General features: G+C 63.6%; 2 protein-coding genes across 12 annotated transcripts in view; one reads left to right on the top strand and one right to left on the bottom strand.

Annotated features, from left to right (window-relative positions):
• Positions 1-2,486: 2,486 nt before the first annotated feature.
• LOC311219893 (protein C1orf43) lies at positions 2,487-5,966 on the bottom strand. Its single transcript, XM_084303230.1, has 7 exons — positions 5,841-5,966; positions 4,854-4,955; positions 4,562-4,670; positions 4,303-4,356; positions 4,000-4,166; positions 3,837-3,895; positions 2,487-3,539 (listed from the first exon to the last, which is right to left on the bottom strand). The coding sequence occupies exons 1-7, from the start codon at positions 5,907-5,909 to the stop codon at positions 3,341-3,343; spliced, it is 759 nt and encodes a 252-aa protein (XP_084159356.1). The 5' UTR covers positions 5,910-5,966; the 3' UTR covers positions 2,487-3,340.
• A 143-nt stretch (positions 5,967-6,109) lies between these two features.
• The window catches only part of UBAP2L (ubiquitin associated protein 2 like), a 29,104-nt gene continuing 20,126 nt past the window's right edge, over positions 6,110-15,087 (top strand). For 9 of the 11 annotated variants that reach the window (XR_014619198.1, XM_084303168.1, XM_084303167.1 and 6 more), the window contains exons 1-8: positions 6,110-6,212; positions 9,349-9,478; positions 10,320-10,397; positions 10,822-10,932; positions 13,282-13,450; positions 13,698-13,793; positions 14,503-14,548; positions 14,834-14,946. Coding sequence is in view for 10 of the 11 variants with exons in the window: in XM_084303168.1 (XP_084159294.1) it covers positions 9,389-9,478; positions 10,320-10,397; positions 10,822-10,932; positions 13,282-13,450; positions 13,698-13,793; positions 14,503-14,548; positions 14,834-14,946 (703 nt within the window). In the remaining variant the exon portion in view is untranslated. Of the gene's footprint in view, positions 6,218-6,394; positions 6,474-9,348; positions 9,479-10,319; positions 10,398-10,821; positions 10,933-13,281; positions 13,451-13,697; positions 13,794-14,502; positions 14,549-14,833; positions 14,947-15,087 lie in introns of those variants that run through there. The other 2 variants (XM_084303162.1, XM_084303161.1) reach the window with 2 other exon arrangements.

Below are 15,087 nucleotides of genomic sequence, written 5' to 3'. Positions count from 1 at the left end.
CCATCGGCTCTGGGATCCTTGGGGATCTGGTGGCCAAGAAGAGGCAAAATGCAGCGGGGATGAGGCTGGAGCGGGGCAGTGCTGGCACCGTCCCCTGGCACAGCACGGCACGGCGCGGTGGGCAGTGCTGCTCACCCCGTCCCTGCGCATCCGGGGCCGAGGGGACGCCGCGTCCATCGCTGCCTTACCTGGGCCAGCTCGGGGGGCTCCTCGGCCGCTCTGGCGCGGGGGCCGCCCGGCTGCTGTTTATAACCGTGCTCGGCTGCACCCGGCGGGGGGACGCGGCCGGCGAGCGCCCCGTCCCCACGCACGTGGCCTCGTTCCCATTAATTACCACCCATCGATGTCCCCCTGCCCCCTCGGCGCAGCCCCGCGCCCTTGCCGCCGAGCGTGGCCGGTCGATACGGGTCGATGGCCCCGCGCCGCCTGCTCCTGCCCCCGGTCACACGCCGCCGTCATTAGCGGGGGACGTCGATACCGGGGAGCCGTCCCCGTCCCGGCGGGCTCCCCGCTGCTGAGGGGCTGCGTGTGACCCTGCCCAAGGACGAGCCCTGGCTGGCGCTGGGGGGCTGTGCCCCACGTCCCCTCCTGCTCCATCCTGTCCCCGTGCCTTGGGTTTGGGGGAGCTGCTGAGGACGCAGGGAGTGCAGGAGCATCCCCTCCACAGGTGGCTGGAGGCAGCGAGTGCCTGTGTCCTCCTGCACCGTCCCTCGTGGGGATGTGGCCCTGGTGCTCTGGGTACGGCTGGGTGACAAAACAGGACCCCAGACCTGCTGTGGGGCGGCTGCCCCATAGATGGATGGCCCCATGGAGCTGGGAGGGCACGTGGGGCCTCGTGAGGTGCCTGGCAGCAGGGGACACGCAGCTCCCGGCCTAGGGAACAGAGCTGGGGGCTCTGCGGGGCCCAGACCCACTGGGCAGGACGTGGGGCAGGACGTGGGGCGGCCAGAGCCCCAGTACCACGAGGGGATGGGGACACAGCCCCTGCCCAGGCGGCCTCTGACAGCCGGGAGGGTGGCACTGGGGACAGCAGGGACACGTGGAGGCAGCGCGGGGCCGGGACGCGGGGAGCTGCGTGCGGTGGTGGTGATGTGATGCGACCCGACAGCCGAGCTAATGAAGGGCCGTTGGCGGGGGGGTGCCAGCCCGGCGGCCCCCAGCCCCGTCAATAAACTGAGCCAGGGCGGGCGCTGATGGGCCCTGGGGCCGGGAGACACCAAGGTCGGGCACAGGCAGCAGGGACGAGGGGCAGGAGGGGGCTTGGGGGGTGCCCGGATGGAGAGCAGGGCCATGGAGCATCGCACCCCAGCCCCGTCCCCAGCACTGGGGGGACAGCAACCTGCGGCTGGCACCGGGCACTGCACCAGGAGCAGGTCCTGACCACGGAGCACGAGGGGCTGCGGGTGCCACGTCCACACGTGGGGCAGCCCGGGAGAAGCAGAGCGGGCGCAGTGGCCGTGCTGCCATCTCCTGGCACAGCCACGGCCGGGCCCGCGTGCCAGGATCTGGCACAGGGGGGCCGCAGGCGATGCTGCCGGATCCCAGCCGTGGGGATCGGTATGTGCTGCCCCTTCCCTCTGCCCCGCAGCCGTCCCCATCCCCAGCAGGCACAGCCCCGTCTCGCTCAACTCCTTTTATTCCCCCCCAGTGCTGCCAGCCGGGCGCTCAGAGCCGCTCCACGTAGAAAGCCTTCCCGAGCTGCTGCAGCTCCCGCTGGTGCTGCCGGTGCTCGTCCTGGAGGAGCTGGTGCAGGGCAGCCCGGCGGACCTGCGGGGCGTTGGGGCCAGTGTGAGCCATGCTCCTGCTGCCGGGGGTCCCGGGCCCTCCGCTGCTGGAGCCAGGAGCACCCTGGGGATGAGGGGCACGCGCCGCGGGCAGGGCACCGTGCCGAAACCGAGCGGAGCTCACCATGGTTTGCTCCTTGGAGGCCAGGCGCAGCTCTGCCCCCAGGCTCCACCGCAGCTCCCCGAGGGCCGTGGCCCAGACCCGCTCCTGGCGCTGGGGGTGCTCCCCAACCGCCCGCCCCCAGCTGCGGGGACAGGGGGGTAACAGGAAGGACGGGGTGATGGGACAGCGGGGCAGCACGGGGTCCCCGTCCTCCCTGCTGTGCCCCCTTCACCCCGGGGACCCCCTTTGCTGGCTCTACCTCCGCAGCAACTCCGCGTAGGCTCCCTCCTTTGCCAGGACCTGCAGCAACCAACACATTGGGGGGGGCTCAAACCTGCCCGAGTTTTCCCCACGTAATGGGGACGCAGGACAGTGACTGCCCCCACCTTCTCCTGCCGCAGGGACAGGGCCTTTTGGGCCGCCGCAGCCATGGCCGGTGCCGTGGGGACCCCAGAACCGCCCCCTGCCCCAGCCGGGCCGTTACCGACGTCCCCGTCACCGGGGCGGCAGCGCGGCAACAGCCCCACGGCGACCGTTGGTTCCTTGGATCCCCCAGGGAACGGCTCCTGGCAGCCAGAGGCCCGTGGCACGCATCCAGCTGGGGGTAACTGTTGTTTTATTAAACAGCAATTAAAAAGAGTGCAGAGGCCCGGGGAAGGGGCACGGCTCCCAGCCCACGCGGGGAGCAGCGGGCGCTGCCGGCAGGACGCCGACACGGAGCTGGGCTCCCCCCGCCGCCAGCAGCCCCCTCCCCTGGGCATCCGAGGCGCTGGTGAGAGCGGGGAGGAGCCCCCGGCAGGGCAGACGGGGCGGCTGCAGCCAGGATTTGTCTGCCCGAGACGTCCCCAAAGGCCCAGCTGCAGGACAGAAACCACAGCCCGAAGGGGCACCTCGCCCACCGAAATATTTACACTCCGTCCAGGCCCCCAGCAGCGATGGTGCCGCGGGGAAATCGTTTCAGCGGTCTTTGGAGAGAAGAGACGAGCGGCTCCGCAGCCTGAGCTCAACGCAGCCAGGACGGACAGGCAGCATCAGCCCCTGCTGGCCGCCACGGGGAAGAGGAGAGGTGGAGGAGAGCGCTGGCTGGGGGGGGGAGGATGTCTTTTATAAATAAGCTAAAGCTAACCAGAGTTTATTCACAGGGCTCCGAGGCGGAACAACGCCTGCAGCGCGCCCCAGCCTGGTGCGGGGGCCGATCCCCGCCGGGTTGGGCAGGGGGCACAGTGCTTTGCAACGGGCTCCTGGCGCAGGGGGAGCTCCAGCAGCTGGAACGGAGCCCCCATGGAGCTCCTCTATCCGCCGTCGTGCAAGAGGGAGGCCCAAGAGCGTGGCCGCTTCCTCCCAGCTCCGTTTGCGCGCTGACCCACGGCTAAAATGCACCCGGGACACTGAGCTGCAGCCCCCGAGGGGCTCTGCTCTCGGCAGGTCCCCGGAGCAGCGCTCCCCGCCCCGCTCACAGGGTGCTCTCCAGCGTGTTGTAGTTGTCCTTGAAGCTCTTCAGCTCCAGGAAGTGTTTGGCACGTTTGCTCTTCTGGCTGGAAGGCAGGTAGGTGACCTGGATGGTGGCGGGGCTGGAGACTTCGGGGGACAGAGTGAGGTCCTTGGCTGCTGACTGGTGCTGCCGCTGGCTGCTGCCTGCCCGGGCCTTGGTCCTGCAGAGAGAGGCACCGTCAGGGCTGGGGAAGGACACGGCCCCTCCCCGGAGACCCTGGCTCAAAAGGTGCAAGCAGGAACGTGGATGCAACCAAAAAACAAGCCCCAAAATGCATCAAGAGACAGGCTGTAAAGAAGCAAACCTGGAAGCACAGACTGGTGTGAACAGCCTGCCTCACACAGGCTGGCTTTCTGCCCCAAAGCCCGTCCTTGCTCACACCTCCACAACAGGCCACCGAGGCCCAAGAAGCCCCCAGCGTCTCCCAGCAGCCACACGCCCGGACAGAAACACTCACATGTTTGCCAGCTCGTTCAGAGCATCCTGGTACTTCAGGTATTCTGGTTTCCCAAAGACCTGGACGCAAAGAGAAGAGACCCTGCCAACCCTGGCCGAGGGCACAGCGCGATGCCAGCCCTGCCGGCCCAGCAGGAGCAGCCCCCGGGGGGCCCGGCGCTTACCCCGGTGCCGTAGCGGGCGCTCTCGTACCCGTCCAGCAGGGTGTCGATCAAGGCCTTGCGGATGCCTTTGAAGGAGGCGCTGGAATTCCTCAGCTCCAGCAGGTAGGCACAGAAATTCTTCCCTATTAAAGACTTTGGGTATCTGCCGTCCGCGTGAAATGGTATTTCTGGGAAACAGAAACCACCCCACCACTGCCTGAAGCACAGGTCAAACGCTTGTGTTCACCCACAAAGAGAGATGCACACCTTATTTCCTACACACGCTCTCCCTCTTTCTTTCCCTCCCGCCGTGCCCTCGCTTACCAGATGTCCGAATCGCATCCAGCGCCTTCATCCTGTACAGGTAGTTATAGCAGCCTGGGAAGAGAAAACCCAACCTGAAAGCTCTGCAGCACTCGGCAACAAAAGGGAGGCGGGGAGAGCACCTGGGAGCAGGGCGCAGAGCCACCACCCCCAGCAGCAGCCAAACGGCGTCGCGATGGCAGCACCGAGAGGCCCCCGCGGCAGAACAAGGCCGGGTGGTGCCCGGGTGTCCTGCAGCTCGCGGCCAGCCAGGGGGTACCTTGTGTCTCCAGCTGCAGCAGCCTGCTGTCGTCCTCGGCCAGCAGCCGGGGCTCGTACTTGATGTCTTGCACCCGTGACAGCCGAATGTCGATTTCTTCCTTTAAATCCTGCCGAGCAGAAAAAAAAAAAGAAAAAAGAAAAGAATTTAGAACACTCACTTCTTCAGCAGAATTCTGAGGGTGATTATAGGCAAATCCTGAGGGCTTCCTGGTGTAAAGCTGGGGGAAACCCATCCCTCAGCAGCTCCCAGCGATGCCGTTTCAGAGCAGACCCCACTGCCAGGCACCAACCTTGGGCGCGTGCTGTCCAACAGGCACGTGGGGGCCGCGGCGGGACTTCATGGCGAAGCGCATGATCTGGCGTTTCACGAAGATGAACAGCAGCACGAAGACCTAGACCCCGCCGGGGGGACAGGCAGTCAGCGCACCGAGCTGCGCCCCCAGACACCCCGCAACCAGCCCCACACCCTCCCCAAAACCCCAGCTGTCTCAGGACCCTGCTCGGCCCACCCAGAGCCCCACGGACATCCGGGGCAGCCCCACAGGCACCCCCCTGCTGGCTGCAGAGACCCTATCCCGTGCTCTCCCCCTGCCCCACAGCTGCTGTGGGGCTGGAGCCGTGCAGGACCCCACAGGCTCCTAACCCAGCCCCATGAGGACCCCGTGCCTGCTCCCCACAGACACCCCAGGACGTGTCCCACGGGAGCCCCACGCAGTACTGGGGCCCACCCCCACCAAGTGACCGGCCCCACGGGGACTGGGGCCCACAGGGACCGGGTGTCAGGACCCACGGGACCCCCAAACACCCGGTACCCGGCCCCACGGGGATCCCCAGACACCCGTGGACGCCCACACCCAGCCCTACAGGGACCCACGGGACCCCAAAAAAACACCCCAGTGCCCAGCCCAAGGGGACCCCCAGACACCGGCTGCGGGCCCCACGGGGACCGGGACCTACGGGACCCACGGGTAACGGGACCCACGGCACCCGAGGCCCACGGGCTCCACGAACACCCAGTGCCCGACCCCACGGGGACCCACGGACACCCGGTGCCCAGCCCCACAGACACCCGGTACCGGCCCCACGGGGATCCACGGACACGGGGTGCGGGCCCCACGGGGACCGCGGCCTCCAGGCCCCACAGGCCCCGCGTGCCGGGCCCCACAGGCCCCACGCACCCCCGGTACCGGGCCCCGCAGGCCCCACACCCCCCCAGCACCACCCCCACAACCCCCCCCACACCCCCGGTGCCCCCCCCGGTCCCCCCCCGCCCTCACCAGGCTGCCGTAGGCCATGACGAGCACCACGTTGACCCCCGACAGCCAGTTACTGCCGGCCCCCGCCATCCCCGGCCCGGCCCGGGGCCACACAACATGGCGGCCGCCGAAGCCTCCGAGCGCCCCCTCCACGTGACGCGTTCCGTTCCCCACCCCCTCCACGTGACCAGGGACCGAGACGGGGCGGGGCGGGGGGGGGGAGCGGGAGAGGAGGGGGGGGGGTGAAGCCGAGCGCGCCCTCCGCTCCCTTCAGCCCGCGTCACGTGACCCGGCTCCTCCCTCCTCCCCCCTCCCCTCCCTGAAGCGCCGCGGCCCGCGTCACGTGATGGGGGCGGGCGCCGCTGGGTGCTTGTCAGTGCGGCGCCGACCCAGGTAAAGTTGGCTGCGCGGGGCGGGCGGCGCGCGGCCCCTTTAAATCCCGCCCCCCCCTCCCCACTCCCCCCCCCTCCCCTCCCTGCACCCCCCCCCTCTCAGCCCCCCCCCCTCAGCTCCCCCCCGCTCCCCCCTCCCCTCTCCCTCCCCCCCCTCCCGTCCCCTCTCCCGCCCCCCCCCCCCCGCGGCCCTGTCCCCGTTACCGGGCGCCTCGCGGCCTGCAGGGCCGTGCCGGGCCGCTCCGGGCCGTGCCGCCCTCAGGTGAGGCCGGGCGGGGAATGGCGGCCGCCGCCATGAGGGCGGAAGCAGGGCCCGGGCTGGCGCCGCGCTGCTCGGAGCTTTGGGGGGGGGGGGGGGAACGGGAACGGAGCCGCCCCGCCGGGCCCCATTGTCCGCCGCCGCCACCGGGGCCTTCAGCGGCCGCCCCGCGGCGCCGCGCTAACAATGGGGCGGCCCCGCGCTGCCCCCCCCACCCCCAGTCCCCGCCGGCCGGGCCCCGGTACCGGGGCCGCGAACAAAGGGCCCCGAACCCCCGGGGGGGGGGGGGGGCGCGGAGCCGCGGGGCGTGGGCAGGGCGCGGCCCCGGGACCCCCCCCGGGATCCCCCCAGGAGTCCCGATCGCCCCCCGGTGCCTCCCCGGTTCCCCCCCTGGGCCTCCCCCCCGCCGCCCGTGTGGGCCCCGTGCCCCGCGGCAGCACCGGGCGGGCCCCCCCGCGGCCTCCCCGCCGCCCCCGGGTGCTCCCGGCCCATCCCCTCCCCCCCCCCCAGCCCTGCCGCACGTGCCCGTGACCGGGGGGGGGCCGCGGGGTCCCGGGGCCGTGCCGGGAGCCCCGGTAAAGAGCTGGGCTGCGCCCCGTGCCCGCAGCGCCTCCGCTCCCAAAGCTTCGTTGGACGCCTCGCGGCCCCCAGGCCCCCCCTGCCCGGGGCTGTGCAGGCAGCGGGGGCTCTGCAGAGCAGCACGGGGCCCCCCCGCTGTGTTGCCTCCCCGGGCAGCCCCGCAGATTGCGGCCGTGAGGCTTCTCCTGCACCCTAAATCCCGGTGAACACCTCGCTGTCCTGCTGGCGTGGGGCAGGCCGGGCACAACGTGGTTCCCCCCCCCCCCCCCCGGCACGGCTCGGCCGTGGGTGTGCTTCGGTCAGCCGGCCGTGCCCCCCCGCTGCCTCCCTCTTGCTGCACATATGTATTTTTTTATTCCTTTTTGAACAAAAAGAGGTAAAATGCTTGATAAACGCTGCTCTGAACTCGCTGTTGGACTCGTCGTTACCTGTGCGCTGCCAGCCCGGGTGTGGAGCCAACGTCGGGGCTGGGGTTTGTGTTCAAAAACTGCCCGGGAGCTGCGCCGAAGCGCCCCGCTGGAGGGATAGAGCCCCATCTCGGGGCACCCTGTGCTCACCTGGAGGTCTCTGCAGCACCCAGGCCTGCTGCTGCTTCTGCCGTGGCTCTTCCTCTGGTGGTTTTTACACTTAAAAAAGCTTTAATGCTCACCAAAACTGAGCAGAGCGCGGTGGCTGTTGAACAATGCCCGGCGCTGCCCGGAGGCTGGGGACAGCAGCGCGCTGTGGAGCCGCAGCATCGCTTCCCCTTGGGCCCGTGGTCCTGCTGCAGGATGAGTTTAACGGGGGGCCTCGTGTCTGCACGAAACGCGTGGGGCTGGGCCAGACGGGGCCGTGGGGAGAGAGAAGAAATTCCGTGGGGAAGGAGCACAGGAGGCGGCGTTGGATGTGGGGAGCGCTGGGGCTCGGCGCTCCTGGCAAGGTGCTGGCTGCGCCCAGCTGGCCCCAGAGGTGGCGTGGGTTCCCTCCCGGTGTGAAAACCTGGAGGTGCGTGGCCAGAAAGCTCCGTTCTTGCGGTGCCACGAGGCGTGGGCACCCCCGAAGGGCGGCCTTTGGAGGTTTTGGGGGAGGCTGCGGAGTGCGTGGAACCCCAGCACGAGTGGGGCGAGGTGCTGGCGTGAGCCATGGGGGTCTGCCACGGTGGGGAGGTGCCGTGGGGTCCCTGAGCTCCCACAGAGAGGGCCCCCAGCCCCAATGCTCTGCCCTCGCAGACTTCAGCTTCCCCGGGTCTCGCAGGCCCGTTGGCTTCGCAGCTTTTCCACTTTTCCCTCTTGCGCCCTGGGCCCTGCTCTGTGGTGATGGTGACGAGGAAGGCGTCGGGTCGCGTCCTGCAGGCTGCGTTTCCTGGCTCAGGTCTCCTCCTGCAGCCCCTTCTCTGCCCCAGGCCTGGCAGCAGCAGGAGCAGAACCTGTTGCTTTGGAGGGGGGCTCGGCGGCGTTACCAGCAAACCCCAGCGCTGTGGGGCTGGTGATTGTTGAGGTTTCGGGGTCTCAGGGGCAGCGAGGCCTGCCGAGTGCCGTGGGACGTGCCTGGTGCCCCTTGCTTTGGGGACACCGTGGGCAGGGTAAAGCCCTTCACCTCCTGTGGGACTCCATCCTCCAAACCCAGGGCGTGCGCCTGTAAAACTTCACATCCTAGGGATGCTCCACGGCTCCTGCAGGGATTTTTGGCCTCAAGCAGCCCATGGCAGCATTATTTACTGTTACTCCATGTTGGCACTGGGTTCGTTTTTGGGGTAACTTCAGAATACTCGTTAGAAGACAAACGTGATGTTCCTGGATCTGGGGAACAACTGGAACAAGAAAAAGCAGCTGGTTCTACCGGGATCATGTTCCTGTACAAACAATCCCCCCAGGCCTGCAGCAGCACCTTTTGCCGGCAGGTTTTTGCTTCCTCCGCACCAAATTTAAGCCAGGAGAGGGGAGAGCTCAGGGCGCTCAGCCGGCACACCTGAGGCTCGGAGGTGTTTGCTCTCAAAGCAAAGCTTCTCGCAGCGCTCCTCGCTGTCAGTGGCGACCCCGTGCCCGCTCGCAGGCACCTTCTGGCAGCGCGTGGCTGAACCCTTTCCACAGGGCTCCTCTCCTCGATGCCAGGCTGCAGAGGGGGCGCGGTGGTGGCCGTGTTTGCCGCAGGGCGCTTGGTGGTGGGGGGCTGGCTGCAGGAGCCCGCGGCAGCCCCGGGCACGCAGTGGTTTTGGGGAAGCGTTGGGAGGGTGGGGCCGTGCCTGCTGCCTCGCTCGGTCGCTGCCTGGTGTTTTCAGTTTCTAACAGCCTGTTCTCTCTTCTCCCCCGCCCCACCACAGAGCTCTACCTTGTAAATACTGTTATTTGTATATACTGTAAATGATGACATCGGTGGGCACTAACCGAGCCCGGGGGAACTGGGAGCAGACACAGACACAGAGCCAGACACAGCACAAGCAGCGGCCGCAGGTAAGGGCAGCGTCCTTGGAAACCGGCTGCGTGGAGGTGGAGACCTGGCACTCCCGGCCGGGCGCTGGGCTGGGTGCAGGCCCACAGCTCCCGGGGTGCTCCCGGGGCAGGGCGGGCGTCTCCGCCTGGGTGCTGCCTCCCCTGGCTTTGTAAACCTTTGTAAAGGTGTTCACAAATCCCCCAGGGGTGGGAGACAGACGGAGGGGTTCGGCCAACCTCTTGTCAGTGGTCTGTGGGGACAGGACGAGGGGTGATGGCCACAAAATGGAGCCCAGGAAGCTCCGCACCAACAGGCGAAATAAATTCTTCATGGTGAGGGTGCTGGAGCGCTGGGACAGGCTGCCCGGGGAGGTTGTGGGGTCTCCTCCTCTGGAAATATTCAAGGCCCATCTGGACGCCTCCCTGGGCAGCCTGCTGTAGGGAACCTGCTTGGGCAGGGGGGTTGGACCCGATGTTTTCTGGAGGTCCCTTCCCACCCCTCCAGTCCTGTGATTCCCTCCGGCCGTGCCCTGTTTGTTTTACCCAACGGACGTGGCCCTGCGTCTGCAGCTTGGCTCCATGTCCTGGTGCTGCCTCCAGGTGGAGTTAGGTTCGGTGGCTTGGGCTCGCCCATTGCAGAGGTCGCCCGGCGGTGTTTCCCTTTCTCCTAGGCTCCCCTCCCTCGCTCCTCTGCTCCCTGCCTTGCTTTCTGCAGCTTGCCTCTTCCCGGCCCTTGTTTGCGCCTCGTCCTCGTCACCTCGGTTCCTTTCCAGCGTCCTCGGGAGCGGCGCGGCCTTCGGAGGAGGGCGAGTGCAAGGCGTGCCGTGCTAACCCCACTCTCTTTTGATGTTCATCTCTTCAGGCCACTGCGGAACAGATCCGACTTGCACAGATGATTTCGGACCACAACGACGCTGACTTTGAGGAGAAGGTGAAACAAGTGAGTGCGAACCCGCCGGGAGGGCGAGGGCAGTGGCAGAGGGCAGCAAACGCCCCCGGGGCAGGGCAGGGCAGGAGGCTGCTCCCTGGGCTTCCTTAGGCCACTGTGGTTTTCACGGCCTCGCGTGCCTGCTGTCTTCGGTCCCAAAGCACAAGGCTCAGCAGCATCCCGAGGCACGGAGCTGGGAGGCTAGGTTGTGGGGAAACTCGGTGACTCAGAAATTCTCACCCTCGGTTCTGGGGATCTGCTTCTCGTTCGGGGGCATAATTAAGCTGGGGAGGCTGGCACGACTGCCAAACCCCATCGTTCCTTCAGACGCTTTCTGTTTTGGGATGCAGTTTGCTCGCCTCGTAAGAGAGCCGGGGGGCTGTCGGTGCTGTCTTGGTTTGGGAACGTGCTGAGCGTGGCGGTGTCTCTCCTACAGCTGATCGACATCACAGGCAAGAACCAGGATGAGTGTGTGATTGCTCTGCACGACTGCAACGGGGATGTTAACAGAGCCATCAACGTGCTGCTGGAGGGCAACCCGGACACGGTAGGGTTGGGTGCTGTAAATCTGGTGAGGCCTAGCTCGGTGTGGCTGCCTGTTTGGAGCCGAGCTGAGCCGTACAGTAACGTGCAGATAAACCAGAATGACTCACAAGGAGCATGGGAAGTGTGGTTATCTCCGGGCTTCTGAACGTTGTAGGTTTGGAGAGAACAGGAGCGTGGCCAGCCTGGAATAGGGAAATGGAGGGGAAAATGTGATAAATCCACTTGCTTCCTATTCCTTCTGAACCCGAGCAGTTGTACGGATGGCAGCGTGCTGGTGGCAAAGCTTTCACACTGCCGTGAGCGGGAAGTAACTTCTCTTTTCTCCCAAGGGCTGAGAGACTTGTGGTGAAGGGCAGGTGTGGCAGCAGCGGTTCCTTTCTGTTACTTGGGCACTTTTGTTTCTCCGGCCCTAAATGTTTCCTCCCCGTCCTCAGCGACTTGCTGATTTTTGGCTGCCCATGCCACAAATTTTTGGGTCTTTTTGCCCTTTCTGTGCCAGCAGTGTTTTCTGTCGAGTTAGGTGAGCCAAGGTGAGCTCTGTAAATGAGTGGGAGCTCCTCCATGAAGCATGCAGGCTGTGGAGGGGGCAGTGGACACAAATCCTGCTGCAAACCAGCAGAAAGCTGCCGAGCCTCAGACCCTTCCCCACCGTGGCTGAACAGATCTCCCAGCACACCGAGATGGGACGGAGCCAGCCAAACTGCGAGCAAAGCTGAGGCTGTAGCTAGCGCTCCAAACGCCGTGCACTAACTCTTTTTTCCCCCTCTTTATTAGCCGTGAGGTAGATGGATGGCTTGGACAGCTCTGTGTTGTCTAAGGCAGCTGCTTCCCAACATCAGGTGCTCTGCTAGCTCTGGCAGCGGCCGAGTTCAGTGTGGTGCACGTGAGGATCCTTGCCTTGCCTTCAGAGAGCCCTTTCCATCGCTAACTGAACAAAACAGCTGTTGGAAAACCCTTTTAGGAAGGGGGGTGGCATGAACGTGCATCGCTGAGGCAAAGCTCTGCTCTGACTGTGTTTTCTTCCACGTCCCTTGTAACCAGCTGAACGCCAAAGCCCTGCTATGGCAGCAATTACTTTTCCTCGATGAGCACATTGCTCACGAAAATAGTGCTCGGGGTAGCGTGCAGCAAGCCGCGGTGTCTCCTTTATTCGAGCAGCTGAAGCCCCCAGCAGCGCGAGATGCAGGGCAAGGCACGCTCACTGTGGAGGATTTGCAGAGGCAGGAGTGGTGTTGGCAGAGCAGAGCCCTCGAGTGGCTGCCACTTCTTCAGCCTGTGGTGCCCTGGGGGCCCTCGGGCTGCTACCCGCAGCTCACAGCGCTCGGAGCTGCTTCTGGGCTGGGTTCAGCTGGTGCAGCAGTTCCCTGAAAGGGGTTTCCTGGTAAGGAACAGACTTATTAATGGCTCAAACGCTCACCTGCTGAGCTAGTTACTCATAATTTACTGTATTTCAAACGGGAGGGGAGCCGGCGTGATCTTCACGTTGAGTTAGACTCTGCTTAAAATCGCAGTATTCCAAGGAAACATTTTCCTGAATTTCCTTCTGAGCCAGATACCCATGGAGAGAGACTTGAGAAGCCCTTGGTTTGAAGGCAGTTTGTGCCTCTAAGGTTTTTTGTTACTGTCCCCGCATGTTGCCATCCAAACCCAGCTGTTTGTTTATCTGCCAGTTATGTTTTCAGGTGCTCGTCAATGACTTGTGACTATTTTAATTATTCTACCAGTGTGCAGCATCAGCTTAAGAATGTGAAACCATCACAGAGTGTCATAAAACAAACCCGTGTGGGCTTAGAGCAGTAAGCTGGAGGCGTGCTCAAGTTTTTACAGCCCAACTTGGGATGGGTTGAACTCGCCTGTGGATAAACTCTGATACTCTCCTCTGTGGGATCGGCTGTTCAGGGAGGGGTTTTCTTAAACAGCTGCTTTTGGGAGAATAACTCACCCGGAAATGTTGACTGCAGAGCACTGGGATATTTACCTGGTTATTGCGGGAGCTCCCCCAAAGCAGTGAGCTGTGTGCAGGGCCAGCCTTGTTCCTGCTGGACAGGGTGAAGCTTCCAGGCTTTGAGCTCCGGTATTACGCCCGCTTTGTTGTAGAGGCCCAGGGATCAGTGCAGAAATAGAAGGAGCCATCTCCTCGTACCTCCTCTGGCATCCCAGCCGGCTGTGCGAGCTCCCTGGGAAGGAAGCAGTGCTGCGTGTTGGCAGATGGTCTTTCCCAATGAAATTAGGCTGGAAACAATTTGTTTCCCGGAGTTATGTTCTTTGTAGGCTGTTGAAGCATGCGTGTATGTTGCATCCAGCGCTGGTCAGCCTGTGATTAACTGCTCTCCCCTTTGCAAACCTTCAGCATTCCTGGGAAATGGTCGGTAAGAAGAAGGGTGTCCAAGGACAGAAGGAGAGCGGACAGACAGAGCCCAGTGAAGAAAGCAAAGAAAACCGGGAGAGGGATCGGGACTTCAGCAGACGACGTGGCGGGCCGCCGAGGCGGGGGCGAGGTGCCAGCCGTGGAAGAGAGTGTACGGACCTGCCCCTTCCTAACACCCCTACCTAGCCGTAAAGCTGCTCGGGCAGGCACAGCTTTGGGGAGAATCAGCCTCGTGTGTGTGGCGACCCGTTTGAGATGCACCCTTGGGTGCTGCGCTCGGCATCGCCGGGTTAAGAAAAGTTTCGGGAGCCACCACGCTTCAGTGCCCGAGGTCTGTTCTTGTGTCCTCCCTAAAGCAGGAGGAATCCTGAAGGTTTCTTTGCCTTGTTCTCTTCCAGTTCGGGGCCAGGAGAACGGACTGGATGGTGGCAAGAGTGGAGGCTCTTCTGGAAGAGGCACGGAACGAGGGAGACGGGGACGTGGCCGAGGCCGAGGTAGGCGCTGGGCCTCGGGTCGGAGGGTGGGAGAAGGATGGTGTCAGCGCAGCTCCTCTGTGACGTGCCTCTATCAAAGGAATTGCCAAGCCAAAAAGAAGCACCTGATTTTTGTTCTTAGGGTTAGGATTAGTGCCTGCGCCTTGCTTCCCCGTTTTAAGCATGGTAGGAACAGTAACGAGTTCTTGTGTCCCGCCCGGGGAGGTGAACTGAGCCCGGCTTTATCCTACAGAGCTGGGATAGCAGAAGAGCTAGGAGCCTGTTGGCAGGTGGGCAGGCTGCTTGTCAGCGACAGCACCTGGATCTTCCTCGTCCCTGCACATGTGTCTCTCAGCACCAGTGCTGTGCAAACACTTGGCTTGGTTTTTAAAGGCTCGGTGGCAGAAATTCATTTTTCTCCAAAAGCCGTGCTGCTCAGGAATTGTTGCCGAGGACACAATGCAGAAATCAGAACCTGGGGTCCGGTATTTATGCTTTGTGCCAGCTGGAAACCTCATCTGAGCCTGGAATCGTGCATCACTAATTACGCTGCCAGCCAGCTGAGGTCATTCATGTACATATAAAGCCGCTGCTGGAAACCCCATCTACTCGGGACGATCCTCAACGCTTTATATTCTGGGCATCAGAACTCCATATGTTGTTCAAATGTTTCTTCTCCCAGTGGCGCAGAGCCAAGAGAGATGCTCAGCAGCGTGTGTGTGTTTTACAGGTGGCTCCGGAAGGCGGGGGGGAAGATTTTCTGCCCAAGGCATGGGGTAAGTTTCGTTAGGACACACCACAGCAAAAAATACAAAACCTTTGGGCGTGAATACTGCCATTTGCTTCACTCTTCTGCCTTTTGTTGTTGTTTTTAATGAAACAGAAACTGCACCATGCTAACTTAAACTTGGAAGGGCCACTGTAGCTGGAGCATTCCTCTGCTGAGCAGAGCAGCCTTGGGGGAATCTCCCAGCTATAATACAGCACGAACACCATCAGCTGTTTTTTTAAAATGTTTAGCAAGAGGGAATAACAAATTCTCTTCCCTGTGTTTCTTACAGAACTTTCAACCCGGCTGACTACGCTGAGCCGGCCAGCACGGATGAGAACTATGGGAACAGCAACAACAACACGTGGAACAACACTGGCAGTTTTGAACCGGACGATGGCACAAGTAAGCGGCCTTTACGCTTGTTGCTCTTGTGTTTTTAGGTCAAAAGTGGGGTTTGTGTCCCTTCGGTTGTGCTGAGGAGGTTCTGGGCAGGTCTTAGGCTTGAGGGTGGTGGAATAGGTTGTTGGTTCAGAGCTGGAATTC

Source organism: Netta rufina, assembly GCF_964035555.1.
Source record: "Netta rufina genome assembly, chromosome: 29".
NCBI lineage: Eukaryota > Metazoa > Chordata > Aves > Anseriformes > Anatidae > Netta > Netta rufina.
Note: the sequence above shows the minus strand (reverse complement) of the source record. Positions and strands in the feature narration are given on the sequence as shown.

Bases quoted from the DNA above. Each gene is read 5' to 3' on its own strand.
- LOC311219893 (XM_084303230.1), bottom strand. From the start codon at position 5,909: ATGGCGGGGGCCGGCAGTAACTGGCTGTCGGGGGTCAACGTGGTGCTC. The intron at 4,167-4,302 runs GTAAGCGAGGGC...TCTGTTTCCCAG, and splicing joins GGATGCGATTCGGACATCTG to AAATACCATTTCACGCGGAC. The intron at 3,896-3,999 runs GTAAGCGCCGGG...CTTTGCGTCCAG, and splicing joins GCGCCCGCTACGGCACCGGG to GTCTTTGGGAAACCAGAATA.